Source organism: Melanostigma gelatinosum, assembly GCF_949748355.1.
Source record: "Melanostigma gelatinosum genome assembly, chromosome: 8".
NCBI lineage: Eukaryota > Metazoa > Chordata > Actinopteri > Perciformes > Zoarcidae > Melanostigma > Melanostigma gelatinosum.
In genome coordinates this window covers 6,120,654-6,147,237 of record NC_136641.1, presented here as the reverse complement: position 1 = coordinate 6,147,237, position 26,584 = coordinate 6,120,654, and the positions used below count along the sequence as shown (strand labels likewise).

General features: G+C 43.9%; 1 protein-coding gene across 2 annotated transcripts; it reads right to left on the bottom strand.

The window, feature by feature from the left end:
• Nucleotides 1-1,944: 1,944 nt before the first annotated feature.
• Nucleotides 1,945-26,426, bottom strand: tti1 (TELO2 interacting protein 1). Of its 2 annotated transcripts, none has more exons than XM_079272815.1 (14): nucleotides 26,290-26,426; nucleotides 24,708-25,471; nucleotides 22,915-23,252; nucleotides 22,526-22,814; nucleotides 21,747-21,924; nucleotides 20,786-21,078; nucleotides 18,657-19,073; nucleotides 17,819-17,978; nucleotides 16,480-16,647; nucleotides 16,133-16,284; nucleotides 14,246-14,386; nucleotides 13,200-13,404; nucleotides 4,890-4,977; nucleotides 1,945-2,620 (listed from the first exon to the last, which is right to left on the bottom strand). In XM_079272815.1, the coding sequence occupies exons 2-14, from the start codon at nucleotides 25,431-25,433 to the stop codon at nucleotides 2,434-2,436; spliced, it is 3,342 nt and encodes a 1,113-aa protein (XP_079128941.1). In that variant the 5' UTR covers nucleotides 25,434-25,471; nucleotides 26,290-26,426; the 3' UTR covers nucleotides 1,945-2,433. The 2 variants fall into 2 exon arrangements, with proteins under 2 accessions (XP_079128941.1, XP_079128942.1); XM_079272816.1 differs by having other exon boundaries at nucleotides 16,133-16,281.
• Nucleotides 26,427-26,584: the final 158 nt, after the last annotated feature.

Genomic DNA, 26,584 nt, shown 5'->3' with positions numbered 1-26,584 from the left:
AACTACAGCGCTCCTGTTATCGTTGGCCGTCCCGGTGGACTGGAAGGATGCTTTACTAACAGAGGAGTCATCAGTGGGATTGTTTTTTAGTTTTTTTGAATAAGTAACTTTGATTTGATGTTTTGTAAAGAACAGATCACTGTAAAAAAAAAAAAAAACACAATTAAAAAAAGAGGTATAATGTACATTTCTTCTAGAATGTTCGGTCTCACACTAAGTGTATGGCTTTATCAAATGAAATAAATTGTATATGAATCAGTGGACTTTTTTGCATTGATTTGGAGACGCGAGAGGGCAGAAGCCACAACCAGCTTAGATTTCATTTAGACCCTCCTGGGCGCTCACTATATATTTATATCTGAAGGGTTATTGAGGGTGTTTGTACAGTGCTACGTCAGCTATGGTTTAGCTTCTGGCCCCCTGCTCTCTGCTCTGTGTGTGTGTGTGTCCACATGCATAAAGGAGAAACAGTATAAGGCAGTTGCCTGTGTGTAATGGGTGCTGCCAAAGCCCCCACTTCCATTGCTGCTGATGACTAATGGTGCTATTGTCAGCACTGGCAGCAGGATAAATAGCAACAGCGCAGCATGAGATAAAGAGGCACTGTGCCGCGCTCGCTAGCATTAAGCCGGGCCAGCCAAATACAAAACACGTGGCGATCTTGTTTCACACTGGAAGGCTCACACATTCATTATGACGGGCTTCTCCCGTCAGTGAGGTGATGCGATAACGGAGGGCGCTTCCTGTTCCCTTCATTTAAACATCCCTAGAACCCTGTAGGGCTCTGAATGATAACAGGTACAATGATAGATGGGCCACTATCCCCGTCGTGAGGCGTTCAATTCCCCCGTAGTTACACAACCTGGTGCACCCGGTTCCCTTCCAGCTGACGCATCTTCCTGCTGAAAGCATATGGGATGTGGGTGGCAGGATAGCTCAAGGGTTCGTGAGGGCATCTTCTAATGGGGCAGAGTTCCTCCATCCTTTATAGAGCTACACCGCCATAGAACTCTTACAGGAGTCTGGTTTTACTCTTCTCTTATGACAAGCAAATCTCAAAACGTCCTGACTTCCCGACTCTGTTTGTGGCACTTAACCTCTTTGCCCACTGGTCCCTACTGAATGTGTAAAACAGGGTCAATCCAGGGTTTGTTGACAAAATGAAAAGTATAGAATATTACCAGCCTTATCCTTTAAGCAAAATACCTAACCCAGCTGAGCTGAACTAGATACTCGGTAATTCGAGACTGTTCAATTGAAAATACACTATTTGTAAGACATATCTAGAAAGGCTGAGTGACATTTACATGGTTTTTTTTGGGAGGGGGAAGGAAATAATAATGGTTTGTAGAGTAGTGCTTTGAAGCCTTCAGTTTGCCATCTTGTTTGTGTTATACGAGAGGGTGGAGCTACAGTGCTTGGAACACTGCAACACAACTGCTGACAGTCTCGTCTGAGATTCGGTCGTGTCACGCCCGTAGCGGCTAACGTAGCCTCGAGCGGCTAAACACGGGCAGAGATGAGGCGCGAGCTACAGAGGTCTGGTAAGCTCACTTCTTTTTAACTCCACCCCCCCCCCCCCCCGATATTCTTCCTTTGTAGTCTTCAACCCCAACCGATGCTGACTCAACTGACATCAGACTTCACAGAGCTCCCTCTGGAGCTACAAAAGGCTTTATACCGCTTTCTTCACATATTCAGGAGTCCTCACCAAGACCTGTCAGCAGCCTTTCATGTGTAAAATCGGTGGAGTTCCCCGTTAAGGACTTCAGAGTAAAAAGTTCATGAATCTGGCCAGACATTTGAGCTTTCCCGTACTTGGTGCTGAAGACACGTTTTAGTTGACACCGATAACATTTGAGGCTGGAGCCTTTTCTTCAAGTGCTTAACGTTTGACTGAAACATGACAAAGTATTTTGAATAGTTTGAGTATTTGATGATCACTTTAATTAAGAGTGTTTCAGGGTCACAACAAAGCGTTCTATCTGGGTCACCAACAGCAAAGTTCATCTGTATAAAAGTCCCAGAACAACATAACATATGTCTGTCTATATAGTCACATGGAATGAAAAACATCTGCACTGTGCCTGCATGTCTCCTAATGTAGAAGAGATGTCGCACGTGTTCCTGCACCTGCAGCAGGAGAGGCACTGCAGCAGATATGCTCCATTGATATTTCCCTTTTGCAGCTCGCTGCTTATCAGGCCCGTAGAGCATGAAGGTTATTGCAGCGCTGTCTCGACGGCCGTCTTTTGGCTCAATTGTCAGATTTTTTCTTTCAGTGAACTGACTTGTTTGAGTTAGCGGTTCAACAGGCCGTCCGTCGGCGTGAGCCACGAGTCGATCGCATCAATCGCTAGCTCGTTAGCTGGCTGTCTCGTTAGCTGGCTGTCTCGTTAGCTGGCTGTCTCGTTAGCTGGCTGTCTCGGCAACCTAGCCAAACTCCTCCCTCAGCAGTTTCAGCACGTTGTCGGAGTACTCGTCCCGCGGTCGACCCATTCCGCTCAGATGCACGGGCTGGAGGTCCGGGTGGGGCGGGGCGTAGGAGGAGGGGCAGTGCAGCTCGTTTAGGGTAAACCAGAAGGCATCCGGATCCACCTGGATCAGGTGTTGGAAAACGCTGTGGAGAGGAATGGAAGATGCAAGGGAAGAGGATTATCTCTGGGCTATAATATATATAAACACCTTCCTGTAATACAAAGTGACAAGACATTAAATACGCATACACACATATAGAGAGAGAAACCCTGGCTCCTCTCTCACCTCCGCACAGCTGACCAATCACGTCGCGAAGTGGGTGAGTGTCGGATCATCGGCCCAAAAAGAACATATTCATGACATTTAGAGGAATGTTGTAGGTTTACTACGAGCTGCCTCGAGCAGCAAGCAAATCAACCAGTGTACGGTCTTAAATTGACTTCCACCCAGGAACATGAATTATATAGTGAATCATTCCACATAGTATAAAACATTTCTTTGTGTCCTTTACAGCAGGGGTTCTTAACCTTTTTGACCTCGGGGCCCAACTTTTCAAGTACAAAGTGTCCCGGGGCCCACTCTGACTATATGCATCAAAAGTGTCAGACAACCTGTAGGTCATACAGAAACAGAGCAGTGGGCCTTTGGAGTCAGTACAAATTTAAGATTTTTGTCCGCATAAAATAAAAAAGTATCTTTCAGTATAAATAACTGCCGGTGGCTGTATCTGTACAGGTAAAGGACAGTATAGGGCTGTAACTACACTATCAGTGAACAACTGCCTCAAATTTGAAGAAGATTGGACAAAGTATGACCATTCTACAGAGTTTCTTCCATGAAGAGATCCAGGCGGAGCTCTAAAAGGACATTTTGAGACCCAAATGGACACATGGTAACCACATGATATTCTGACACACTAAAGGTGTTTCTCCCTTTATATTTTGATATTATATTATTTTCCTTTTATTTTTAGCCTTTGCAAATTGCAAAAACGATGTATATATGGTCGAAGACATGGTGTGTGAGTAGCGGACTTGCTGTGCTTAATGGCTGCGACCGAGCGCACGAACGACAATGAGAATAGCTCAGTTACGCAAACGTTGGTTGACGGCTTATGGAAGAGGAGGATAAGGTTTGTACTATAAGTACTAGCGTTTTCTGAAGCCAGTAGCTCCATGGTAACATCCGCTAGCACGTTGTCGGGTCTGTAATGTGTCTTTTTCCGTCGAAATGCTGCAAGATACGACTTGCAGCGGTTATGGCGACTTTGGACAGTGTGTGTGTGGGCTCCTTTTTGGAGAAACCATAATAAATGAAAGAAAATCGATGATTTCTTTGCAAAGATGAGGATTTTGGGCATGCTGGGATACCAAACACGGACATGTTTTGTGACGTATTTGCGCAAACAAGCCGTAGGAACGGAAGGGGATCGAGGATGCCGGTGTTGAACAGGCAAAACCCTTGTTAAATAAATGAGATGATACAATGTGATGATCACAAAGACATTTATTATCATGTGTATGTAAACCTGCATACACAACAAGAAGCCCAACAGACTTTCCCACGAGCGTTGGATGTTTCGTCGCTTGGTGTCGCTTTATTTTTGAAGGCTTCAGTGCTTCGTTTGATAGCATTAGCTCACTGCTCACTGAGCCCTCGGCTCTGCCTCGTTGCCTCCGTTCACAAAGCTTAAGAAACTTAAGAAAGTCAGGGTTGTACTTGCGCACACATTTAGACTTTTGGGGGGGGGAGGGTATGGCACCACTGTCGTCTTCATTTTTTCTTTTTAATAACTTATCCATAACTTTCGCTACAGGCTAGCGGCTAGCTGAGTGTCTTCTTCTGCTTATTGCAGCTTGTTAAACAACTGACTGACGCATTACCGCCACCAGGTGGTGGGAAGCTGTATCGTAACTGAGCGTCTCATGGATAACAGTGATATCTCTGGTGTCTTCAATTGATAACCTATGCAGTCCCGCGGCCCTCGCGGCCCACAGGTGCAAAACTGAAAGTTTTTCGCGGCCCTCTAGGTGGCGCTCGCGGCCCTATCATGGGCCGCGGCCCTATGGTTAAGAATCACTGCTTTACAGCACTCACATATTTGACGTGTGCATTTTAAATGTATTGCACGGCTTACAGACACTTAAATATGCAAAGCTACTTTAAAGTGTACTCAGCAGAATATTCAGCACCATGGACGGCCAACATTAAGAAGCTCATCCAGGCGTGTGCGTGCACTCGCACTCTACCTTATGTACTGTTGGGTAATTTAATCTATAACAGTACAACCCAACGCGTGATTGTTTTATCTGTAAATAAATCAGCAGAGTAACTACAGCAGTCAAACTAATGTCGTGAAGTAAAAACTATAATGTACAGCACTAGATGGAAGGACTTGGATAAGGGCTCACCTTCGGCCGGCCTCCTGCAGTCTGATTGGTTGTCTACAGCTCAGGTAGGGCAGGCAGGCCTCACAGACGGCATCCAGGTCGGCATCGCCTGAGAAACCCAAACACAGAGCTGTTACTGCATTTCATCCTCCATCGTCTTTTAGAGCCCAAATGTAAAATACATATATATTTACTTGACATAACAATATCATACACTTAAGTCATCAGAAGAAAAATACAATCATATCAGGAAACAATCGGCCACTATCAATATCAGCTTTATATTCCCTTTCCTTAAATCCACACGATCAAACACTCGAGATGTAGTCACAGATCCCAGCACACGGCGTAGCTTGGTAAGATGTTAGATAGGGAAGGGGGGAGGAGGAGGGATAGAAGAGAGCGGGGGAGGGGGGGGAGACATAGATCTTGCCTGGACTCTACCTCTTCTAACTCCTAATGAGCAGAGAGAAACTGCTGAGATGGCCGAGGAAAACATTTCACAGCAGGCCGTTTCACACATCTCTGGATTTCACCCCCCCTTTTGAGAAGTGGATGTGTGTGAAAATGGCTACCTTTTTCCCTACCCCCCCCCTGTTCTTTATCTATACCTTTTATAGCCTTGCCAGCTCCTGCTCCCTCCATCCACATGACTTCTCTCCACTCTTTCATCTCCTCTTCCTCCCTCCCTCTCTCGCTCCATCCTTCCCAGCAGACATTTAGCGATTCCCTAAGCTGCGAGCTGGGCTGCCTTTCAAGCCTCATTTCAAAACGCGTCTCTCTCCCTTCCCCGCTCACCCCTGTTTGCCGATTCAACCTCCACTCGGCTTGAGCCGGGCCCTGCTCGCTGCGCGTCGAGAATAAAAGCAGCGGTGCACATTTCAGACTTAAATGCGATTATTCGGCGGCCGCTTTCATCCCTTTTCTTCCTCTTGTTTCTGGTGCGGCACTCGTAGCCTGTAGTCTTTCGTGGAATCGAGGTGCTCGGAGGGGAAGCAGAGAAGTGAGAAATACTTAAAGAGGAAGTGGGCCAGGTGCTGTTGAGATTTTCTGGTAAATGAATCACGGGGTTGGAATTGGAGCTGAAGCTGGAACTGCAGGGCTGGAAAGCATTATTTGCTTCAGTCAATCTGTGTTTCTGTCTTTCTCTCCCTGTGACTGAGGCTCGGTAATTGGCTTGCTGCAGGCGTCCCAGAGGTAAGCTGGAGCCAGAAATCGGTATTCACATGAGTAAAGGCTGCAGCCGCTGACTGTTTCTCTCCTGCTCTTTCGCATTCCCTCCATCTCCGGCTCCAAATCCCCGAAAGTAATAAAGAAATAGTGCATGGGGATCCTAAATGCATGGGCTAGACTCTTTCCTTTAATGACTTTTTTCTTTTTACGTAAATACATTCCAGCCATATGAAGGTTGTGGCTAAAACATTTGAAGTGAGCTAATACTGTAGTGGTCATGCTATGGATAGAGGTTGCTTTTCCGCTGTTTAAAAGCTGCGACCTCTTCATGCACCATACACCAGCTCTATCTGCCAACATCACCGCATGCAGTTGCGCGAGCAGAAGAAAACCCTCAATGACCCTTGAAGACTTCCCATTTTGACACTAATTAAATCCTGGTATCGTGTCGAGACGCCGACAAGGAAAGCCTGGACAGAGATAGACACAGAGTGCACTTATGAACCCTAAGGGGGAATTGTTGAGCTCTAAACTGTCTCCTACACGGCAGCGAGTGAGCGGCCTGTCCACACAGAGGTCTGCTCTGTGTCCTCTCCTCTCAACACATCACTGGGTACGTGGGTAATGGTGGACTTGCAATTGTATCGCCCCTTTATCGCGGCGTTACTAGGTGCGCCTCGACATCTGCAGCTTGCGTGCCAAAAACAACACAACCAGCCAACTCCTCTAACGTGTTCATTGGCACTGACACACGAACTGGCAGCCAACTACCAGTGCATGACACGGTAACGTGTCATAATAAATAGAGAGAACATAAACATCACGCACTAAAGCTAAACCGGTGATAGTTATCAGCCGTCGTGGAGCGTTTCTGTAAAGTGGACCCATGTTGTAAACTTTAAACGTCGTTACCTCAATAGATCATGAATAAAGCAATGTTGCAGATTTATTACAAGCTGTCTAATCGTCAGATTGCTCACGTTTTCCCCTATTTTAGCGATGCCACCGACTTCTCTGATCTCGGCAAATACAGTATTCTCATAAAGTGATACAAATGATGGCCAAAACCCAGCTGGTGCACATTTTCACTCCTTTATCCGCACGTGCTCTAGAGCTGTAACATCGTAGAAACAACCAAGAATACTAAAGAAGCGGCTCAGTGTCGCCAACTCTTCCTTTTAAAAGAAGCTAGCACTTCTTCTTTTTATTGTTTTTCTTTTGTTCAAGCATTCGATTTATTGATTGCTGTCGAGATGTAAAGAGAATTTCAACCAATATAACAAAAAGGTTTCTAAAATAAATCACCCACCTGTGCTTTAAATAAAAAATAGAATCAACACAGAACCGGAAAGTAAGATTAACAATACAATAACATCATTACCGCTGAGTTAGCAACATGATGGTGGAAACGTTCATTTTCACGATGAAACACAGTATAAAACACAGCTTAACAAGCAGGCAATAATGCAGAGCAGCCACACAGTCGAGGTGCAGAGACACTGTGCCACTCATAAAGTTCATAAGACGTCGGAGAAAGTATGAGGAGCGACATCGCGGTGTTCTTCTTGGTGCACCAAAGACTTGTAAAGAAGATTATAAAGATGGAGCAAAATATTGAGTTTAAGAATAAACTTTGGGGCACAAAGTCTGGCAGTGAATGTTCACAAAGTTACCTGTGGGAGCCCTATCTCCTAAAAATTACGTTCCCCCGAAACTAAAATGCATTCTCAATTACGTTTGACCATAAAAGTATTTTCTCCCTGAAACATATTTTCTCCCTGATTGCGTTTGTGTTTGACGTATTACAAACACGTTTCTAATCAACATATCTGTGCCATACTCTACTCTCTATTATTTTTCTGTGATCTGCCTTGCCTTTATTTACTAACCCTAAGCCTGTCCTTACTCTTACCCTCACCATAACCACGTCCCCCCGTGCGTGGATCAGCACATTTCTGCCGGAGACAGGCGGCGTGTTGCGGTAGTATTCTGACCGCATAATAGGGAGGAGAGGCGGTGGTGGAGAAATGTTGATTTGAAACACAAACATTTGAAACACAAACATAATCAAACGTAATTGAGAATGCATTTTAGTTTCGGGAGAACGTAATTTTTAGGATACAGGGTTGCCTGTGGTCGACTGCACTAACTAAGACAGCACTTACAGTTAACTGACTGGTAGATTGTCCTACTGTGACTTTACCACTCAGCTAATAAAGGAAGTGAGGTCACCATCGATAGTTCCGCTCTGTAAGTTACTGTGACACCGACTTACAGGCCAGACTAGCAAAAAGATATCGCAATGTTAAAACTCAAAGCTACAGGGTAACATTTACTGTTTGAGTCCACAATCGTATATTTCTTCTGTTTGTTTGATTCACACTTTGTTGTGATTATTTCCTATTGAAGGGGAATTACAATGGTAAAACACAAGTGACGCAAAATATATTTTGTCTCTCAGAAATATAGAAAAAAAAATAATAATTCAGTCGTGATTCCGATTTTTGTTTGCAATACTGTGTTAACATCAAAGCGAGGAGCCGGTGTGGCGTACCAAACCAAACTGTGAGCTGAATGTCTGACTACACTTGTAATGGCTGTAGCTGTGGCTGCAGAGCTAGCTTCATGTCGTCTCTCCGGGGGAACCCGGGAGGAGCTGAGAGAGACCGAAAGGATGCGGAGCGAGCCTGAAGGAACATTGTTCCATGAGAAGGGGTCAAACTAAAGGGTTACTGTACCTGTAGGCACTTTATGGATGCGACTACATTATTGTATGATGGAAAGGTAAGCGCTGTAACATCAAATGCAAGTGGGTTTATTAGTGTCATGAACATGATGCTGGCTGTGTGACAGACGACCTCATTCTAGACGCGTGGAAAGACTTTTTGATATTATCGTTACGTAAGAACAATCGAGAGGTCGCCAACAACAAGAAGTAGTGCGTGAGCCAGAGTGGAATTCATATTCTCAGCACAAAGTCAAACATGTTTTCGGTAGCCGCCAGGTGTTGTCCCTTGTCAGCGATTCGGTTTGTAATTTTTCGTGGGTCGGAAATGAAGGAGCAGCCCGCAGGAGGAGCTGGAAGCGTGAATACTGAACTAACCTAAACTAAGATGCTTTATTTGGTTTATCTTTGCACCAGAGAGGAACGTGCCACGTGATCCGACTTCCTCCGAAGCGTACGACTCATTTCTCTCTATTATTGGAGATGGGTGCAGATGGCGTCTCTGCTGGCACGCTTCGTGGTTTTCCCTCACCAATACCGGTGTGTGACACCAAACACCACCTCTTCTGGGCCATCTGCTTCTTCACACCCATTGTGTGCCCAAACCACAGAGCCTCAACTCTTCTAGACGTCACAGTTCAACATCACTAACAGTTTTTACACACCGATATGAAGTGTGGGTTTTTGTAAGTGTTTTTGATAAAAAATATTTTTGGGGGTTCTGGACTTGTGCTGAATGCACAGTGTCTGAATATTTAATTTTCTGCCTGTATGTATAGATACAGTACACGGGTCTCTTTTGCACATTATGTATGTAACGTTTGTTGGCTTCATAAGAGTAAGATGTAATCTTGTCTTTAGAGATTTTCAACATAAAAAAAAGAACCATCTCTGCTTGTTCCGATTGTCACTGAGCTTTTATATTCCCACAAAAGGAATAGAATGATTACTGCAGTTTACAGTACCAGGGTCTTGCTGTGATGACAACAGTTCAGAATAAGCTTCACGTAACAACTAGCAGACAGATCACAAACCCGTGACCTGCTGTTTAAACTGTAAATAGTCGTTTTTCTAGATGTTTCCCCTCCCTCTTCCAGACTGGAGATAACACTACTCTGTATCACATTTCAGGTCTTTGGACAGAAAATTAATGTTCGTGACATCCCCTCGAAAAAAATCTAATACTGCAGAATAACAGCCTTTTCTTTTTTTTGCTTCAAAAATAAAAATAATGATCCGTATGATTGAGCTGTATTAAACATCTGTGCACTTTGCTACTGGACCCCACCAACCGCTTCATGCACAATCACTGTCCTTAGGAAGTACAAGTGATTATGCTTACCACTGAATGAAGGAAAAGACCATTTTCCCTTTAACGTTTTCATCACTGATTGCAATTATTCCTTCCTAGTTTGAAAAAACACGTTGGCAACATAAGTAAACCCACCAAAATAGAGATTGCATTATGCGCATTAAGATGCTTTTGGTATAAGTATGCGTTTCCTCTCGAGTATTCAGCAGTGTTGGGAAATCAGAGCAACCTGAACCCAGTGCGACTGTGACGGGGACGCAGCTGCTTAATGAACACGAGGATTGATGAAAAATGAGACAAGCAGCTCATAATTATATCATCTTAACACACTGGCACTGAGCCCCCCCGGGCCACTTTGGAAGAACATTTTCTGATATTACACTGAAGATGTGCCAAGCACAAAATACACAACTGTACAAAAACATATTGGAGTAAATTAATGAAATGTTCCTGTAGCTCCTTGATTTGCTGATGGCTGTGCAGATTTAACGTGTGTTCTTTGCTTGTGGTGAGCTGGAGCCCGAGGGAGAAGCGTTGCTCGCGGCAGTTATCGAGACTGCAACTAAGGATTCAGCAGCATCCTGTCGGCTCGGTTGGCTGGGCTCTGTATGTTCAAAGTCATCATTAAAATATGTTGGATTCAAGCGCTGCCACAGCCTGAAGGCCTTTTAAGTTACGATGCTCCACTGAGAGTTTTGGGATTCAGTGTGCGAGTGCAAATGGCCCGTGTATTTGCAGCACACTGCAACGCATGGGATGTAAAGCTGCACTATCAACAAAGGAAGGTTAATGAAACAATACTGATCTGAAAGCACATCGTCGTGAAGGCCTCTGCCTCGTCCCAAATACAAGAGAGCCAAAACACCAAAAAGAAAATGACTAACGTATCAATAAATAAATGGATTACACTTTAAGTTATCCGAATCAAATGTGTATAAGGCAACACTGGAATGTGTCTTTCGTTCTTCGTAGGAAGACAGAGCAGGAAAATTGAGATACACAAACTCCTGCCTTGTTTTCACTGTTATACAAGACTGCCACCTGGTGGTAGGAAAAAACACTGCGCTCTGTGTGTGTTTGAGCATCTTTGACAGAGTTTTGGGAAATGAAGTGGCCATATTCGGAGGACGCAGAGAAGCTTTCACATCCATTTCAATATAAAGTCATCAATATTAATGCTACATTTGAAAAAAATAACCTGAAATGATATTTGGGGAGAGTTATGACCTGGAACTATTTGTTAGCAAACCACAGCCAAGTGCAATCCCAATGGTTTCATATACTTTTATATACCGTACTTTTCGGACTATAAGCCGCTACTTTTTACCCCACGCTTTGAGGCCTCGGCTTATAGTCCGGTGCGATTTATATACGGATTTTTCCGTAGCTTTTCTCCGCCACAACAACAACCGCAACTTCCGGTTCCGGTCTAACACAACATTTACTAGCTCCCGACACAGAACAGTTGCTACCAGCAACCCCTCTGCTACCAGCTGTTACTGACAGGGTCGCCACAATATGGATGAAGTACCTTTGACCTACCTCTCACTAGGACTGTTAACAAAAAAGGTTGAACGGCAAGATGCTTTTAACAGTACATGTCCGACTCGCTAGCTTCTAAGCTAATTTTAACATTACGGCCAATGGGGAAATGCATATTGTCACGGAGAAAAATGCTCCATATGCTCCGTGGTGAGACGGCGGAGAGAGCGCCATACAGCGATCATAGTTCGTCGATTGTTGGCCACAATTGTGGCAAATCTTCTAGAGATCTTCCAGATATGATCTTAGTTCATGTATAATTGTGTTTACAATGGCTGGTATGATGATAGTCTGCTTTATCTCAGCCATTCGTTGTTATTCAGTTATTCAGCCATTCAGCCATGAAGGTACCGGTACATGATGTGGTGTGTTCAAGGACCCAAATGCAGACTCCGGACAGCAGAGTTATATTGCAAACCAAGATGATTTATTTCTCTCACTCAAAAATACGCACACAAAAACACGCATTGCGCTGTCCCCTTAATCTCGTAGTATCCCAGCCTTTCGGAACCCGTTGGTGAGGGTGGATTCTTTCACACTGTTTCGCGCTGTTAGGATCCACTGGCAGACTTGAGAAAAAGCTGATCTTCTCATGCAGCGTGTCTACGTTGCTCATAGCTCTGAATAGCATTTACAGCTAACTGGCTTGGCCAGTTGCTGCTAGCACAACAGCTATTCAGAGCTATGAGCAACAGCAGTTACAGTTATTGCCTCATTGCTTTTCGTTTGGTAGCCATGAGAGACCTTAGTCTGTAATGCAAGTATGTCTGCATGAAAAGATGTACAAAGATATATTATATATTCGCTAATGCTAATCGCGGTTAGCATTTCCCTATTGGCCGTAATGTTAAAATTAGCTTAGAAGCTAGCGACATGTTATGATGTTCATATAAGAAGACAACTTTAGTACTGTTAAAAGCATCTTGCTGTTCAACGGGGACACCTGCGGCTTATAGACCAGTGCGGCTTATCTGTGTACAAATTCTTTTTTCTTTTAAAAATCAGCTGGTGCGGCCTATATACCCGTGCGCTCTATAGTCCGGAAAGTACGGTACTGCTTTAGACATGTTGGTGCTGCAGGCAGTTTCACTTTGGACAGAGTTGGGTCATTTGTTTCCCCCTGATCTAGTCTTAGTGAAAGAAAGCACTCAGAAAGAAAGCAAATATTTGCTTCCAAAAATTGCAAATTATCCCTTTAATAATGTTGCATGAACATTATTGCTATAGATTGCTGGCTGGCTGCTTCTTGTTAATGGCTTGACTGAGCACAATTTTGTTCTGGTAATCCATCAGATGCTCTCATTATTCAACACACTTTGGTAAATAGAACATAATTACATCATATGTAATATTACAAATTGAGGATGGGCTCGCTTAAATGGGCCAAATGTTGCACGAACCAATAAGAAACCTGCCCTATCAGAGTTAAGAACCACAATCAAGTGTTCTATGTCCACTTGTTATCCTGGTATGATTATCGTTGTACTATGGGTCACACCATGTGCAACATGATGATGATGATGATGTATGTCTGGGAAAGCCTGTGTTGTTTGTGTGGCGTGCGTTTCTATTGCCTCACCCAGATCCAGCCTCTGGCACAGTGAGCCCAGCCCCTGCAGCACAGCCAGCTGCAGCTTGTAGGCCAGGGTGTGCGTGTAGACGGGTCCGGCCTTGGCGCTGACCGGAGCCTGCCGCACCAGCGAGGAGCTCAGCTTGGGCAGAACCTCTTTGGACACCCTCCTCTGTAGGAAGTCGCCGCATGTTTCACCCAGCGTGCACAGCACCTGGCGGAGAGACGTGTAATGTGAAGTACGTACGCAGCGAGTCGCTATAATGCATGTTCATCCTCTGACTCATTACACTGTATTATCCCCTGGTTGAACCATTGTCTTTACCCAAAAACTGCCACATTGCTGATGAACCATAGCACTGTCTGACAGCAGCCAGCGATGAGTAAATGACAATTTACAAAGCAGGTATGTCAGATTCTGTCAATTCATCAGGGAAAATATGAGAGAAAGATACAAAACCGGTCCAACTAAAGACAGGCTTTGACAAGCAGACTAATCCACAGCGACAGCAGAATCAATTGACACCTGTACTTGTAGAAATGATCAGACACACGTGTGATCTTCATTCATCAGGGAACAAGGCAGAGGGGTATTTTCATCCTCTGAAATAATTTGAAAAAGCCAGTTCTGGGACGACAATTTAGTGACTTCCCTGTCTTGTTGCCGTAGTTTAGAATGTTTTCACATTTGTTTTCACAGAATTACAAACAATGACATATCCTGCCAAAGGACATTAGACAACACTTGTGCCTAAAAGTACAGCTTTGATTGATTCACTATAGGCACATGTCAATATACTTATTATTTGAATTTAGTCAATAATGGAGCCAGACCTGTTCAGTTGCTGCACATGATGTACATAAACATAATACAATGTAATACAACATTAAACAGTTACCGAATAAACTTTGTATGTACTTTTGCCACACTATCAAGCTGCATACGTTTTTAGACGATCGACTGACACGTTCAATGAACAATCTTCAGGAAAAGGTGTTTTTACCACTCATCACTACGACATGAGTAGAAGGAAGGACAGACTTGTGTTACGTACCCTGAAGGCTCGGAGGACTGCTAAAGGGTCATCGGCTGTGAGTCTCTGTAGGAGGGCGGGCCAGCAGCGATGGGCCATCGGCAGCAACTCGTTCTCCCTCTCACTCAGCACACACACGCACAGCTCCAGCATGTCCAACACCTGAGGACAAACACATGCAGCACACCCGTTGCTATAGATCTTATGGATACAGGCTGGATCAGCAACACGCACATCTGGACAGGTAGCTTTTAGGACACAACCTCTGGAGGCCAAAAGCTCCTATGTAACAATATTTAAGAAATAATGTTTTCTCTACAGTGCAGCTTGCCTGTTTCAGCTGAAGTGTGCTGTGGGGGTTCATTTCATGTCTGTGATTGATTCATCACCGATACATCACATGTACTTCACCATTGTACTGTCTAGTTGGCCAGGCTCCATGGATCCACATCAGCAAAACATATTTTAGCCTCTTAAAAACAAAAATCAATATCCTTTAAGTGTACACTATATTCAGAATAATTTCCGACAAAGAACTGAGCTTGAAGTGAATTTTATCAATACTGCTTTGGCAATGGAGTCGTGTGGCATTGAAGAGAGCATGAATAAGTTTCAGTTCAGTTCTCTGTTGGTAAGAGCTGCCTGACGGCAAGATGAAGCGGGGAAAATATTCTAGATATAGTTCTCACTTCAACGGATGTAGATTGTTTTTAAAGGTGAGCCTCTCTTTTCAGGTGGCAATACGTACTGCTGCTGCCCCAGTCTATAATGAGGTTGAAGTGGTTTCTAGCAAGTACGAACTGAGCTATGTATTATACACTAAATACTGCGTTTTGAAACAATATCTCAGTCAGTTTTGTATTAGATCTTCGTGGTGGTGTCTTGTGTGGCTGGGGGATTTGTAACACCAACACAAAACCATCAGTGTAGAGGCAAAACTCTTTCTACAGTATCCATTACAATAGTGACCAACCCTCACCAGGGTTACTATCATCTAAACCAGTGGTTCTCAACTGGTCTGGCTGCGGGACCCACCATCACCCCTTAATGACAAGCCGGGACCCACGACCCAAATTATATAGATACATATATATATATATATATATATATATATATATATATATATATATATATATAAATAAATCATATATATATATATATCTATATATATATATAAATCATATATATATATATCTATATATATATATAAATCATATATATATATATATATATATAATTTGGGTATATCTATATTCAAGAAATCTAGTAGTAGTAACGTCTCTGTGTAGTAAACAACTGTCAAATCAAATAAAGAAAGTAAAATAATTTTCACTGAATTGCCCTGCAGCTTTAAATTCATTTCATTCAGGATGAAGTGAAAAAGCCATAATATTATATTTTTCTCATCTTCTAAAAAGAGAAATTAGTGTTTGACTGGACAGACTCATATAGGTGAATTCTTCAGAGTCTAATGAGTCTGGTCTCTCTGGCCATTTCTCTCTTTTGGAGATCGTCCTATGATTTGACTTTCACGACTCACACCTCAATAAACAGTCCTGCTCTGCTCTCTGTATTCTCGTCTCTCCCCGTGTGTCACGGTGTGTGTACATCTCACTGAGTCAGGAAACTTGTCAGAATACTCATGTTTGATTAGCTGAGCTTCATCACGTGATGTGATTCACAACACATTGGGGTGTTTTTCCTGCACCGCTGAACAAGTGCCGTAAATGCTGGAATAATTCCGCTGCATAAAAATGCCCTTCAAAATAAAAATGTCTTTTTTTTTTTTTGTCAGGCAAAGGCCCGCGACCCACTGAAAACGGGTCCGCGACACACTTTTGGGTAGCGACCCACCAGTTGAGAATCACTGATCTAAACCAACGTTCCCCTTCACACCGGAGTCACTACCTTGAGTCGGAGCCTGAGACTCGGGTCGGACAGCAGGTGAATGCAGCGCTCCATGACGTCTTTAGTGATGCAGAGGTGGGCGGGAAGCTCGGCTTTCACGTCAGGACCACCGACATCTTCGACATCCTCACAGTCTGTGGGAGGCGGGACTTCTGGAGGGACAGTGATGGTCAAATGGATGATGTGTGATTGATCGACTCTGCGAACAGCCAATGTTGTTTTTGGCTTTTATATTTCATACTTTATTGCTATTCCCGCGACTGATAAGTTCCATCTAATATGACAACAATATGAAACCTACACTACAACTACTGTTGTGTCCTCATACAGACACCGCACTGTATTACCGAGGCCTTCGGCGTCGTCCTCCTCTATTCCAATGCCCTCTGACAGCTCTTTCTGTTTGCGGAGATCCAGCAGGAAGTGGCGGATGTCGAGGACTTCCTTGGGAGGGGAGGTGTGTTTGGGTCTGGCAGACTCACGGGTCCTACCACAACTGGAGGGGAACCACCTCGCTAAAGGAAGAAGAACAAGAGCAGGTTGGATTGGTGAGGTGTGTGAGTACCGTACGCATAATCCTGTCCTGTATTTTGTCTTGCACTTCCTCTTAGAGATCACCTGTAAATGAAGCTCAAATGTTTTGACTATAACTGAATTGAATGCTTAAGTAAAGCGTGGTCTATGGCAGTGATTCTCAACTGGACCCGTTTTCAGTGGGTCGCGGGCCTTTGCCTGACAAAAAAAAAATATATATATATATATATATATATTATTTTATTTTGAAGGGCATTTTTATGCAGCGGAATTATTCCAGCATTTACGGCACTTGTTCAGCGGTGCAGGAAAAACACCCCAATGCATTGTGAATCACATCACGTGATGAAGCTCAGCCAATCAAATATGAGTATTCTGACAAGTTTCCTGACTTGAGTGAGATGTACACACACCGTGACACACGGGGAGAGACGAGGATACAGAGAGCAGAGCAGGACTGTTGAAGTGTGAAAGTCAAATCATAGGACGATCTCCAAAAGAGAGAAATGGCCAGAGAGACCAGAGTCATTGGACTCTGAAGAATTCACCAATATGAGTCTGTCCAGTAAAACACTAATTTCTCTTTTTAGAAGATGAGAAAAATATAATATTATGGCTTTTTCACTTCATCCTGAATGAACTGAGTTTAAAGCTGCAGGGCAATTCAGCAATTCAGTGAAAAGTATTTTGCTAAAATGAATTTCGTTCAGCAATTCATTTTTTAATCCAGCTGTTATTTTACTTGAAATGAGAAGAACATTTATTTATGTATTTATATGTATTATTTATAATCCATCCAGTTAAATTTGAAAAATGAGATTAATATGTGTTAAAATATAATTGATGTGTACTTTCTTTATTTGAATTGACAGTTGTTTACTACACAGAGACGTTACTACCACTAGATTTCTTGAATATAGATATACCCAAATTATATATATGTATATATATATATATATAATTTGGGTCGTGGGTCCCGGCTTGTCATTAAGGGGTGATGGTGGGTCCCGCAGCCAGACCAGTTGAGAACCACTGGTCCATGGTGTGGTACAGCATGGTATGGGTTTTGTAGTGTCGCATACGCAATGCACTAAATTCATCCTTTTATACCCAGGCCACATGTGATAAATGAGTTGACTTTTGAAACCTCACCCAGTGCCTTCATGAGCGCGTGCAGCACAGAGCAGAAGAGTGCGGCCTTGTGGTCGTAGCTGAGGTCCAGAGCCGTCAGCACATCCTGAACGATGTCCCCGACCAGAGGCAGCAGGCTGCAGTCGGAGTGAGTCAACATCACCGTCAACACCCGCGGAGCCTGGCCAACGAGACGGGAATATGATGAAATACATGCTAAACCCACGCAGACCCGCTCACAGTGTTCACCTGGGCCATAAACCAGAGGCGTGGGCTCGTGACTCGCACTCGACAAAAACTCGAGTCATCGATGTAACGTCTGTAAGCTTGACTTGACAAAAACTATAACTTTACCACCAATGACTTGTGACCTCATGTGACTTTAGCCTTTTGACTTGGGATGAGTTGTTATGCCTCCGCAAGCCGAAAAGATAAAAATAATAAGTTATGAAACACTTTGAATCAGTCTGGCAGCAGCCAATCACAATCCGCTAACAAAAGGGAGCAGTGCTCTGGTGGCGAGTGGACTTACATTCCACAGACTAAACAATTAATTACCGGTAGTCAAACAAAAAAAGACAAATTGATAATCAATAATTGTTAAGTTGCCGTACCACTAATTTGCACAAACATATCCGCTCATGAAATATCACAATGTATTTTGATAAACCGATAACATCCACTAACTTTTCCACCTTGTTATATTTGTACTTTGAAAGGATAATATCATCTTACTGAACTTCCTGCTCACACCACTTCCTTTCTTAAATGATCTTTAAACTGTTGGCTCTCTTTCCTTAGTTTTTATTTTCCGTGCTGCCGTGCAGTCTAACAACCCACCGAACCGAGACAGTGTTACCTGCGGGTGCTGGCCGAGCCTCTGCAGGTTCAGAGATACGTCATTGAGCAGGTAGTCGGAGTTCTCGTTGATCAGCTCCTTCAGGGAGCGGTAGCCACAGGCCCCACTGATGTCCCACATGGAGCCCAGCGCCGCCTGGCTGACCAGCAGCGTCTCCTCCCCGGCTTTCTCCAGTACGGGATACAGTGATGTCATCAAAATGGGCCTGAAGTCCCGTCCCAGTGCCTGAGCAAAGCAGGCGATGCCCTCGAGCTGGATGCACAGCTGCCAGATGTTGCTGTTGAGCTGGTGGATTGCGGAGGTCGACGGCGAGGGAGAAGGGGTGCCAAACGAGGAGGGGATCACTTGGAGAGAGGTTGCTTTGGTGTTGCTGACATTGTTGTTGGATATGGAGAGGAGTCCTGCTGGGCTGAGTAGCTGCAGAAAGACAAAAGACAAATAACATTATACTGCCTCATATAGTTCTCTTGAACTATTCAATCGTGTTTTAGTTTATAGACGTAAAAAGGTCAATATATAGATGATGATGAATCTTTGCTGATGAAAAAGGATTAAACCATTGCATTATGGTGATAAACAGGGAATGTCTACAAAAACAAAGTCCACAGGGTACCTTCATTTGAAAAACACACATCAGATAGCTGAAACAGCAATATCACCACATTCCAACATTGAATACATTATTCAAATATTCACAGCCTCTATTGGCTGTTCAAGCTCATAAAAGACAATTTGTTTGACTTTCCTGGACACAATGAACGTAGCTCTCATCAGTAACTTGCATCAGTACAGACAGCATAAACACTGTGGCTGTGCTAAACACTGACGTCAGCATTTACAGCTAACCGCCTGCAGTTTCTCGTGTTCATATATCTATTCTATAATGCTTTTTTACGAGTTTGATTTGAGGGAGAACCCCACAGCAGTGGCCAAACCTTCCCTCTAACAAGTGTATATTACTGTGCTTAGTTAGAATCCTCTTCATTCGCTAAAATGTGTGCCTCTGGCCACACATTTTTTTTAGCTGACAAAGAGAAACTGAAAGTTTATCTCATAATGCTGCCAGTGTTTTCAGGCCTTGAAAAGTTTAGAGCAGTCACTTGAATGCTGGAACCCTCTGTTAGGCCTGTTTAGGCATAACTGCACACGGCCATATTGTGAGCAGAGTGTGGATGTCTTTGTTTGTTCGGAGTGGAGCGATCTGACCGAACTTAAGTGCAGAAAGAGTTGTGCAGTACGGGCTGAGCATGATTAGAAAACATTGACGGAATACCAAATGAGACTTCTTCATTCAAAGAAGAGTGGGATCGGAGCGGCAGAGGACTGATGGCTCCACACTCACACCTCCCTCAGCTGTCGTTAGATGCAGGAGCAGGAGGAGGGAGAGATGAAAGGGACACTTTGTAGAATTTCGAGCTACTATGATGCACAATCAGTGAAGTGCGGTTTCATATGACTGGTGTGGCTAGCTTGTCGCCCAAAGTCATTTAAAAGCCATTACAGAAGCTAAAAATGCTCAAACTTCCTTTGCATTGGGACTTTAAAAGTGACGAGAGTGAGATGAGAAGATTAAACCACTCTCATGTCTCTGCGCTAAATATGAAGCTGCAGTTCTTCTTAGCTTAGTGTGAAGACTGGAAACGGGAGGAAACAGCTAACCTGGCTCCGCCGAAAGGTTAAAACATCCACCTGGAGTGACTTCCTGGCCTTCTTGGAGCCTTGTCTTCAGTGCAGACTCCAGCCAGTCACTTGCAGGACCATGTTTTTACATTGAGATTTAGATTTGTGTATGTATTGAACAAAACAAATACAAAGTGTTAGCTAGTGAGCTTTAGAGGGGCTGGTCGGCAGATTTCCTTACCTTTGGACAGAGCCAGGCTAGATGTGTACCCACTGCTCCTGTTCTTTATGCTAAGCTAAGCTAATCGCCTACAGGCTGTAGTTTCTAACTTATGTCAGATCATATTACAAGTGACAAAGCAACAGGCTACAAGACATCTTCAATGGAAGCCGTGATATGAAGCTACAAACTGACACCCGACACTTGTCGCTGCATGACGGGCTAATGACACAGTAAAGCTTCAACCAACCAGGACAACTACGTCACGAGCGACACTCGGCGGCCTCACCTGCTGGTCCTGTCGGTCTCTCTCCGTCTCCTCACTGACGGTAATCAAGTGCCAGTTGTGCAGGCTGGTGTACTCCTCCATGACGGACACCACTGCCACTGTAAGGTCCTCCTGGCTGGCAGAGTGTCCCCGAACTTCCCTCTCCAGACCGTGACCCTCTGTTGCCACTGCGATGCCTGCGGCGCCCCTGACGACCTCATTCAGCACCGTGGCCGCCTGCTTTCTGTACGCGGAGGACTGTCGGTACAGGTCCAGGAAGTGATCTGTCAGCAGGTAAATGTTGCCGTAGTAGCCTGAAGATAGACAGAGGGGAGGAGAGCTGTCACGCAAAGTGCTGAATGTAAACAAAGTGGTTCTGTTGCAGATTCAAATCTGATTCACAAAATAAAACAATTAAAATATGATGCATTCTTATTCATTAAGCTTTTCAGCATCTTATGAGAAATAAAACGCTCCACCGCACTGGGAGTTATTAATATTAAACGTGTGGCGTGTCCAAATTGCACCAAATTCAACAAAGCACCTCATGGGGTCCCCATCAATAAGAGCGACCACCTCTATTGATTAGTCGACTAATCGCTCGTTTTGGTCTTAGTCGACTTTCTTTCGTCGATTCGTCGTTTTTTATGCTTCTTTTTATGCTGAATGACTTATTTCAGAGAAACAAATAAAAACACCAGATTTAAAGTACAGTGTTTCAAGAATTTCTTTGCTAGAGAAACGCTCTACCAGCAACACACCCGCTAAGTGAGATATGTGGAGAACACAGACAGACAGACTCCTTGCTTTAGTGAGATCACGTATCAGTATCAGCCAGCTGACATTAGTCCACCTGCACTATTCACAAGTTCTTCATAGTCCTTTTCAATAAATTGGACACAGACTTTAAATACCGTTATATATGCAGAAGAATAACAAATGTACTGTACATCATTTGCCTTATGTTCATAAGCACCCGTACCTAATGTTCGACAGATCTCCATGAGCGCAGAGAAGATCTTCTCATCTGTGAAGTAGAGGAAATGCTTCCTCTGTGTGTGAGCAGTGTAGGGATCCGGAGAGCCCGGGCTCGTCTCTATGGTAGCAGCGTGACTCCGTTCCTCCACAATGCGGATGTCCATCACATCCAGCTCCAGCACCTGTAAAGGCATACCAGACAGCAAAAGTCAGACATAAGGGGTCTCATGTAACACTGACAACGCTTGATTTGTATTCCCACAGCAGGTTTGACAACTTTATCTTGGCTGTGTGACGTGAGTTTTATAAAACAAAGACACGACTATTCATGGTCCTATTGTCTTATATGACCACTCTCATAGAGATGGAATTATACTGGTTGGTGTACAACATTATATTCAAACTGTATTTTTAATCTCTGGTGCAGGTTTAGTACAAAAATAGACATTGTGAGTGTATGCAATACAAGTCATCTACCAAATATACATGCATAAATGTATTGTACATTTGCGAAACTAAACTAGTTTACACAAGAAATAAAGGCCTCTAGCTTCACAGCGGTATACTGGCATCAACGGAGCAGCAGTGTGTGCCAGCGTTAACGGGAGGACACACACTGCTGCTCCGTGGGTTTGTTTTCTCCCTATGCATGTAGACATGTTCTAGTAGAAGCCCCAAATACAAGCAGGAACCTGAAAATGAGCTTCTGTCCCCTTAAACAACAACAATGTTCCTTTCTGATTCCCATTCAAACAGAACACGAAGTATAATCTGACAGATTACCTGCATCAAGGCTTTGGAAATCCTCTCGAGGTGCGCGGCCGAGTTTAGCACCACGGAGACCAGCGGTCCCAGGACCTTTAGATAACCCAGGAACACGTTGAGGATAAACAGCTTCTTCTGGTCGTCGGAGGTCCTCATCAGTCTGGGCAGGGAGGTGGCCAAAGAGTGGAGATTCTCTGAAAGCACATCAGTGAAGGTCTGCGCACTGCTGCTGCTGCTTTTACTGGTAATATCACTGCTGCTACGGCTCTGAGTCCTCTGTGATACCTCGCTGAGAACAACTTCACACCTAGAGGAGAGGACGGGACAGGGCAGAAGTTTCATTTAACATCTTCCCATCAAGTAGTCTGGGATTTTGTATCGTCTCCTCACACAAGTGCAAAGCAAACCTCTTTCTGACTCTGGGCTCCTCGTCATTGACTGCTCCCACCAGCGCTTCCAGTAGCGGTCCCACACACTCTCCCAGTGACTGGCTACACCTGGCCAGCAGGTGGTCATCCAGCTCCACCATCTCTAGTCGGACCCTCCAGTGCTGGTGAGACGAGGTGCAGGAGATGATCTTCCTCAGCAGCACGGACAGTTTCCCCGCCGTGCTCTTCACCCACGCTGGTGTCCGCTGGACCATCAGCTGTGTGACCCTCCCCAGGTCTGCTGAGGGAGTCTCGCTGGGCTCACCGGCCTGGATCTGGGCGTCTTCCATGACAAGCCCCACAGTCCTGGACCAAACCTGAATGACAACACAAGTGGAAAGAGATGATTGTGCGGTCAGAATAAATCCTTTCATTACATTTATACGAGGATACAATCACTGTTTTATAGGTTTGTTGTGCTCTTTTATATGTGGTTTGTTAGCCATCAACTTGCACCTACTGTACAACCTTATCCTATCATATTAGAGCTTTAGGTGGCATAAAGGGTTGAATGCAAATCTATACACAGATCAGTACACTGCATAGTGCTCGGCATGATGAGCTTTGTTTTGCATTTTTCTGTGTCCCGACAGTAATTTGATGGCAGGACAGTATTCATTTGTTCAAACAAATTCAACTTGATGAAGAAACACACAAAGGTTTAAGTCAACCGATGTGAGGATGCTTTCTGTAAATGTCAGAAAATTACACTCAATAACATGAATACTGCATTTTGCCTTAAATGTTAGATTACGTCAGCGTGGAAAAGCCTCTGAAACCGCACAGTCTGTCAAGGGACGCTCACTTTCCACTGCTGTATTATATAATATACAGTATATTTCTAATATATAGTGTGATGATCAACTAAACATTCACTGACAGAAAATTCATCTAAAACACAAATCTATAAATTGTTTTAAATGTACTAATCTAAAACTCCATTTAATGTAGCTTATCAAATTTGCTGATTTTCTCTGGGTTGCTGTCCGAATATTCAGAATTTTTGACAAAAACAGCAATTGGAAGATGACACCTTGGGTCCCAGCAACTTGTGATGGACAATTTTGTTCTTATTATCTGATCAATTAACAAGGGAAATTATCAACACATTCATCAATGAAGATTTGGGTTGTTATTAATGATTATTATTATTATCTCAGCCAGGAGAATCATGCGATCGCTTGTCTATGTGTGTCCGTCTGTCCGTGAGAGAGTCTGCAACTCGGTGTCTGTCCACAGCTAATCTCGCATTCTGCTGCAGAAAACGGCATGATACTTTGGGTGGCCACTTATGTCTGAATGCTCAGGATTTCTGTGCCTAAAGTGCGGGGAAAATATTTTTGCTCACTTTTATTGTTTTGGATGGTGTGTTTGGCAACCGGTGCACACTCTGCTTTATATCTACGCCACTCAGCAGCTGACATTTTTGCGTGAAAATGGACTTAAATAGACAAATAATCGATAACCAAACACTTGCAGATGACGACTGACTAATCTGTTAATGCATTAATCGTTGCAGCTCTAAGAATAATCCTTAGTCGCAGTTTTAATAATATATCATAGGAATTATAACAAACTTGTTTTGTAGTAAAATATCCATGAATCCTTGTGTGGAATGCAGTCAAAATACACACAGCGTAACATAAGCATGGACACAAACCTGACAGACGTCAACAGTGACAGAATGAATAACTTGTAACAAGTTATGCAGCAGTTGAAAGATTTGAGGATTGCTTTGCTGTACTGCATCAGCTAACACGGAGCTATGTTACCTTGATGGCCCTGATTGTGACTGCATGGCCTTGTCTCAGATCTCCTGTAATGATCCTGGCTACAGCCACAGTGATGCCAGGTAGGAATGAAGCCATGGTGCCGCCTATCGTGCATCTCTCCTCTGAGGATGGGACCACATGCTCCAGAGTGCAGTCACACTGCAGAGTCAGCGCCTGGAGGCACTTCAACGCTGCTGCCTGTACATCTCGAGATTTCTCCTTCTCTGCTAAGGCCAGCAGCAATGATATGGCAGCTCCCAGCCCGGGCAGCATAACCGGTTCAAAGAGTTTGAAGACTATATCACCGTAAGCAGCATGAAGCAGCGCGTCCAGGCACCTCAACACAGCCGACTTCAGCTCCTCTGACGTGTCTGCAGGTTTCCCAGGATCGGTCTGCGAGCACAGGCAGAGGCAAAGCTCTGCCAGGAGGTCACGGAGGGTCTCCCAGCTCTGGACACAAGTGTCCTCGAGGACGTGGCTCATGGCCTCAGCCACAGTCTGCACCAGTTTTTCATTCTTGGGCCCGGGGACTTTGAGGACGAAGCGAAGAGGGAAGAGGACGTACTCCTGGAGCTGCTGCAATGTGGCATCGTCGACTTCTTTTAACTGGCCTCTCAGCGTCTCCACGTTGGCTACAGTGGGCGCCCGGGTGAGGAGGACACAGGCCGGGCGCAGGTAGGCAAACGCGATCTTGGGATCACTGATCTGAGCCATGATTGAAGGCATGACCACAGGGGCCACTTTAGTGAAGGGGTGCTGAAGAACTGGGATATGCAAGAATAAGATAAAGAAAACAAGACTTTTCAAGTACTGTAGGAGACAATGAAATTAATGTATTCTTATCGATAAAATGTTTTACATTTTGACTGTGAGATTAAATCTGTAATGGCCACTTGCCATGTTGGCCAGTAACTTTAAATTATGAGTGATTTTCTTATCAAAGGTATCATCATTTTTCAACACTGGCTCTGAAAATATTTTTGACCTACCTGCTCTGGACAGGACAACTAAAAACGTAATTGTATTTACAAAAACCGATTGGTCAGAGAGCCAATGGTTACGAAAATAAACTGTATCATGTCTGAATGTTGACACTCTGTGGTTATTGTACTCCCCTCTGGCATTTCTTACTAATGAGGTTAAAACTTAAGCTGCTTCATCCCTGCTGCTTCTTAAATGTTAACAAAGTTAAAATGAGCTTGTCCATAGTAATTAACTCAACATCATGCCAGCATTAGTGATTGTGGTCATGCTGTTTTATGTTGTATTGCCCGAGACTCCTCCCTGACATTTTGGAGCTAATGTTAAGTTTGTTGTACCAACCAGTATTGAGTTAGCTACTGTATGTGCAACGCTGTTTTGAGGGCGTATTACTATCAACCAAAGCGTCCACTGTGAAATTGTATTTAAGATAAGAAGCAGACACATGTGAACACTCTAGCAGCAGAACATCTTACGTTAAACTTATACAGCATCGTTGTAACGTTAAGTTGGTCTAAGTTATCAGCTAGCTAGCTGACAGCATCGAGCATGCTGCTGAAGCTGCACTGCGGGTTTTGGCGTCAACAAACAGGTAGCCTACCTTCACATTGGTAGTATTAAGTGGACCCGCTGTGCAGCAGTAAGTCTATAGAAGAGGTTTAATTTTAAATGGAAAAAATATAACAACAAACTGATAAAGTTGCTGAACACTAGCTCGAGGTAACGTCATGATTCTGCGTCGAAGGCGCACGTTCGACGTAAAGCAAGCTAAGACTTCCGGGTTTGGAGATTTATCTTCAAAATAAAAGAACATAATGTTTTACAGTGAAAAATAAAAACCTTCAAGACTGTAATAAACAATGCTTTCATCGTAGACAAGTGTGAATCCTGCAAGA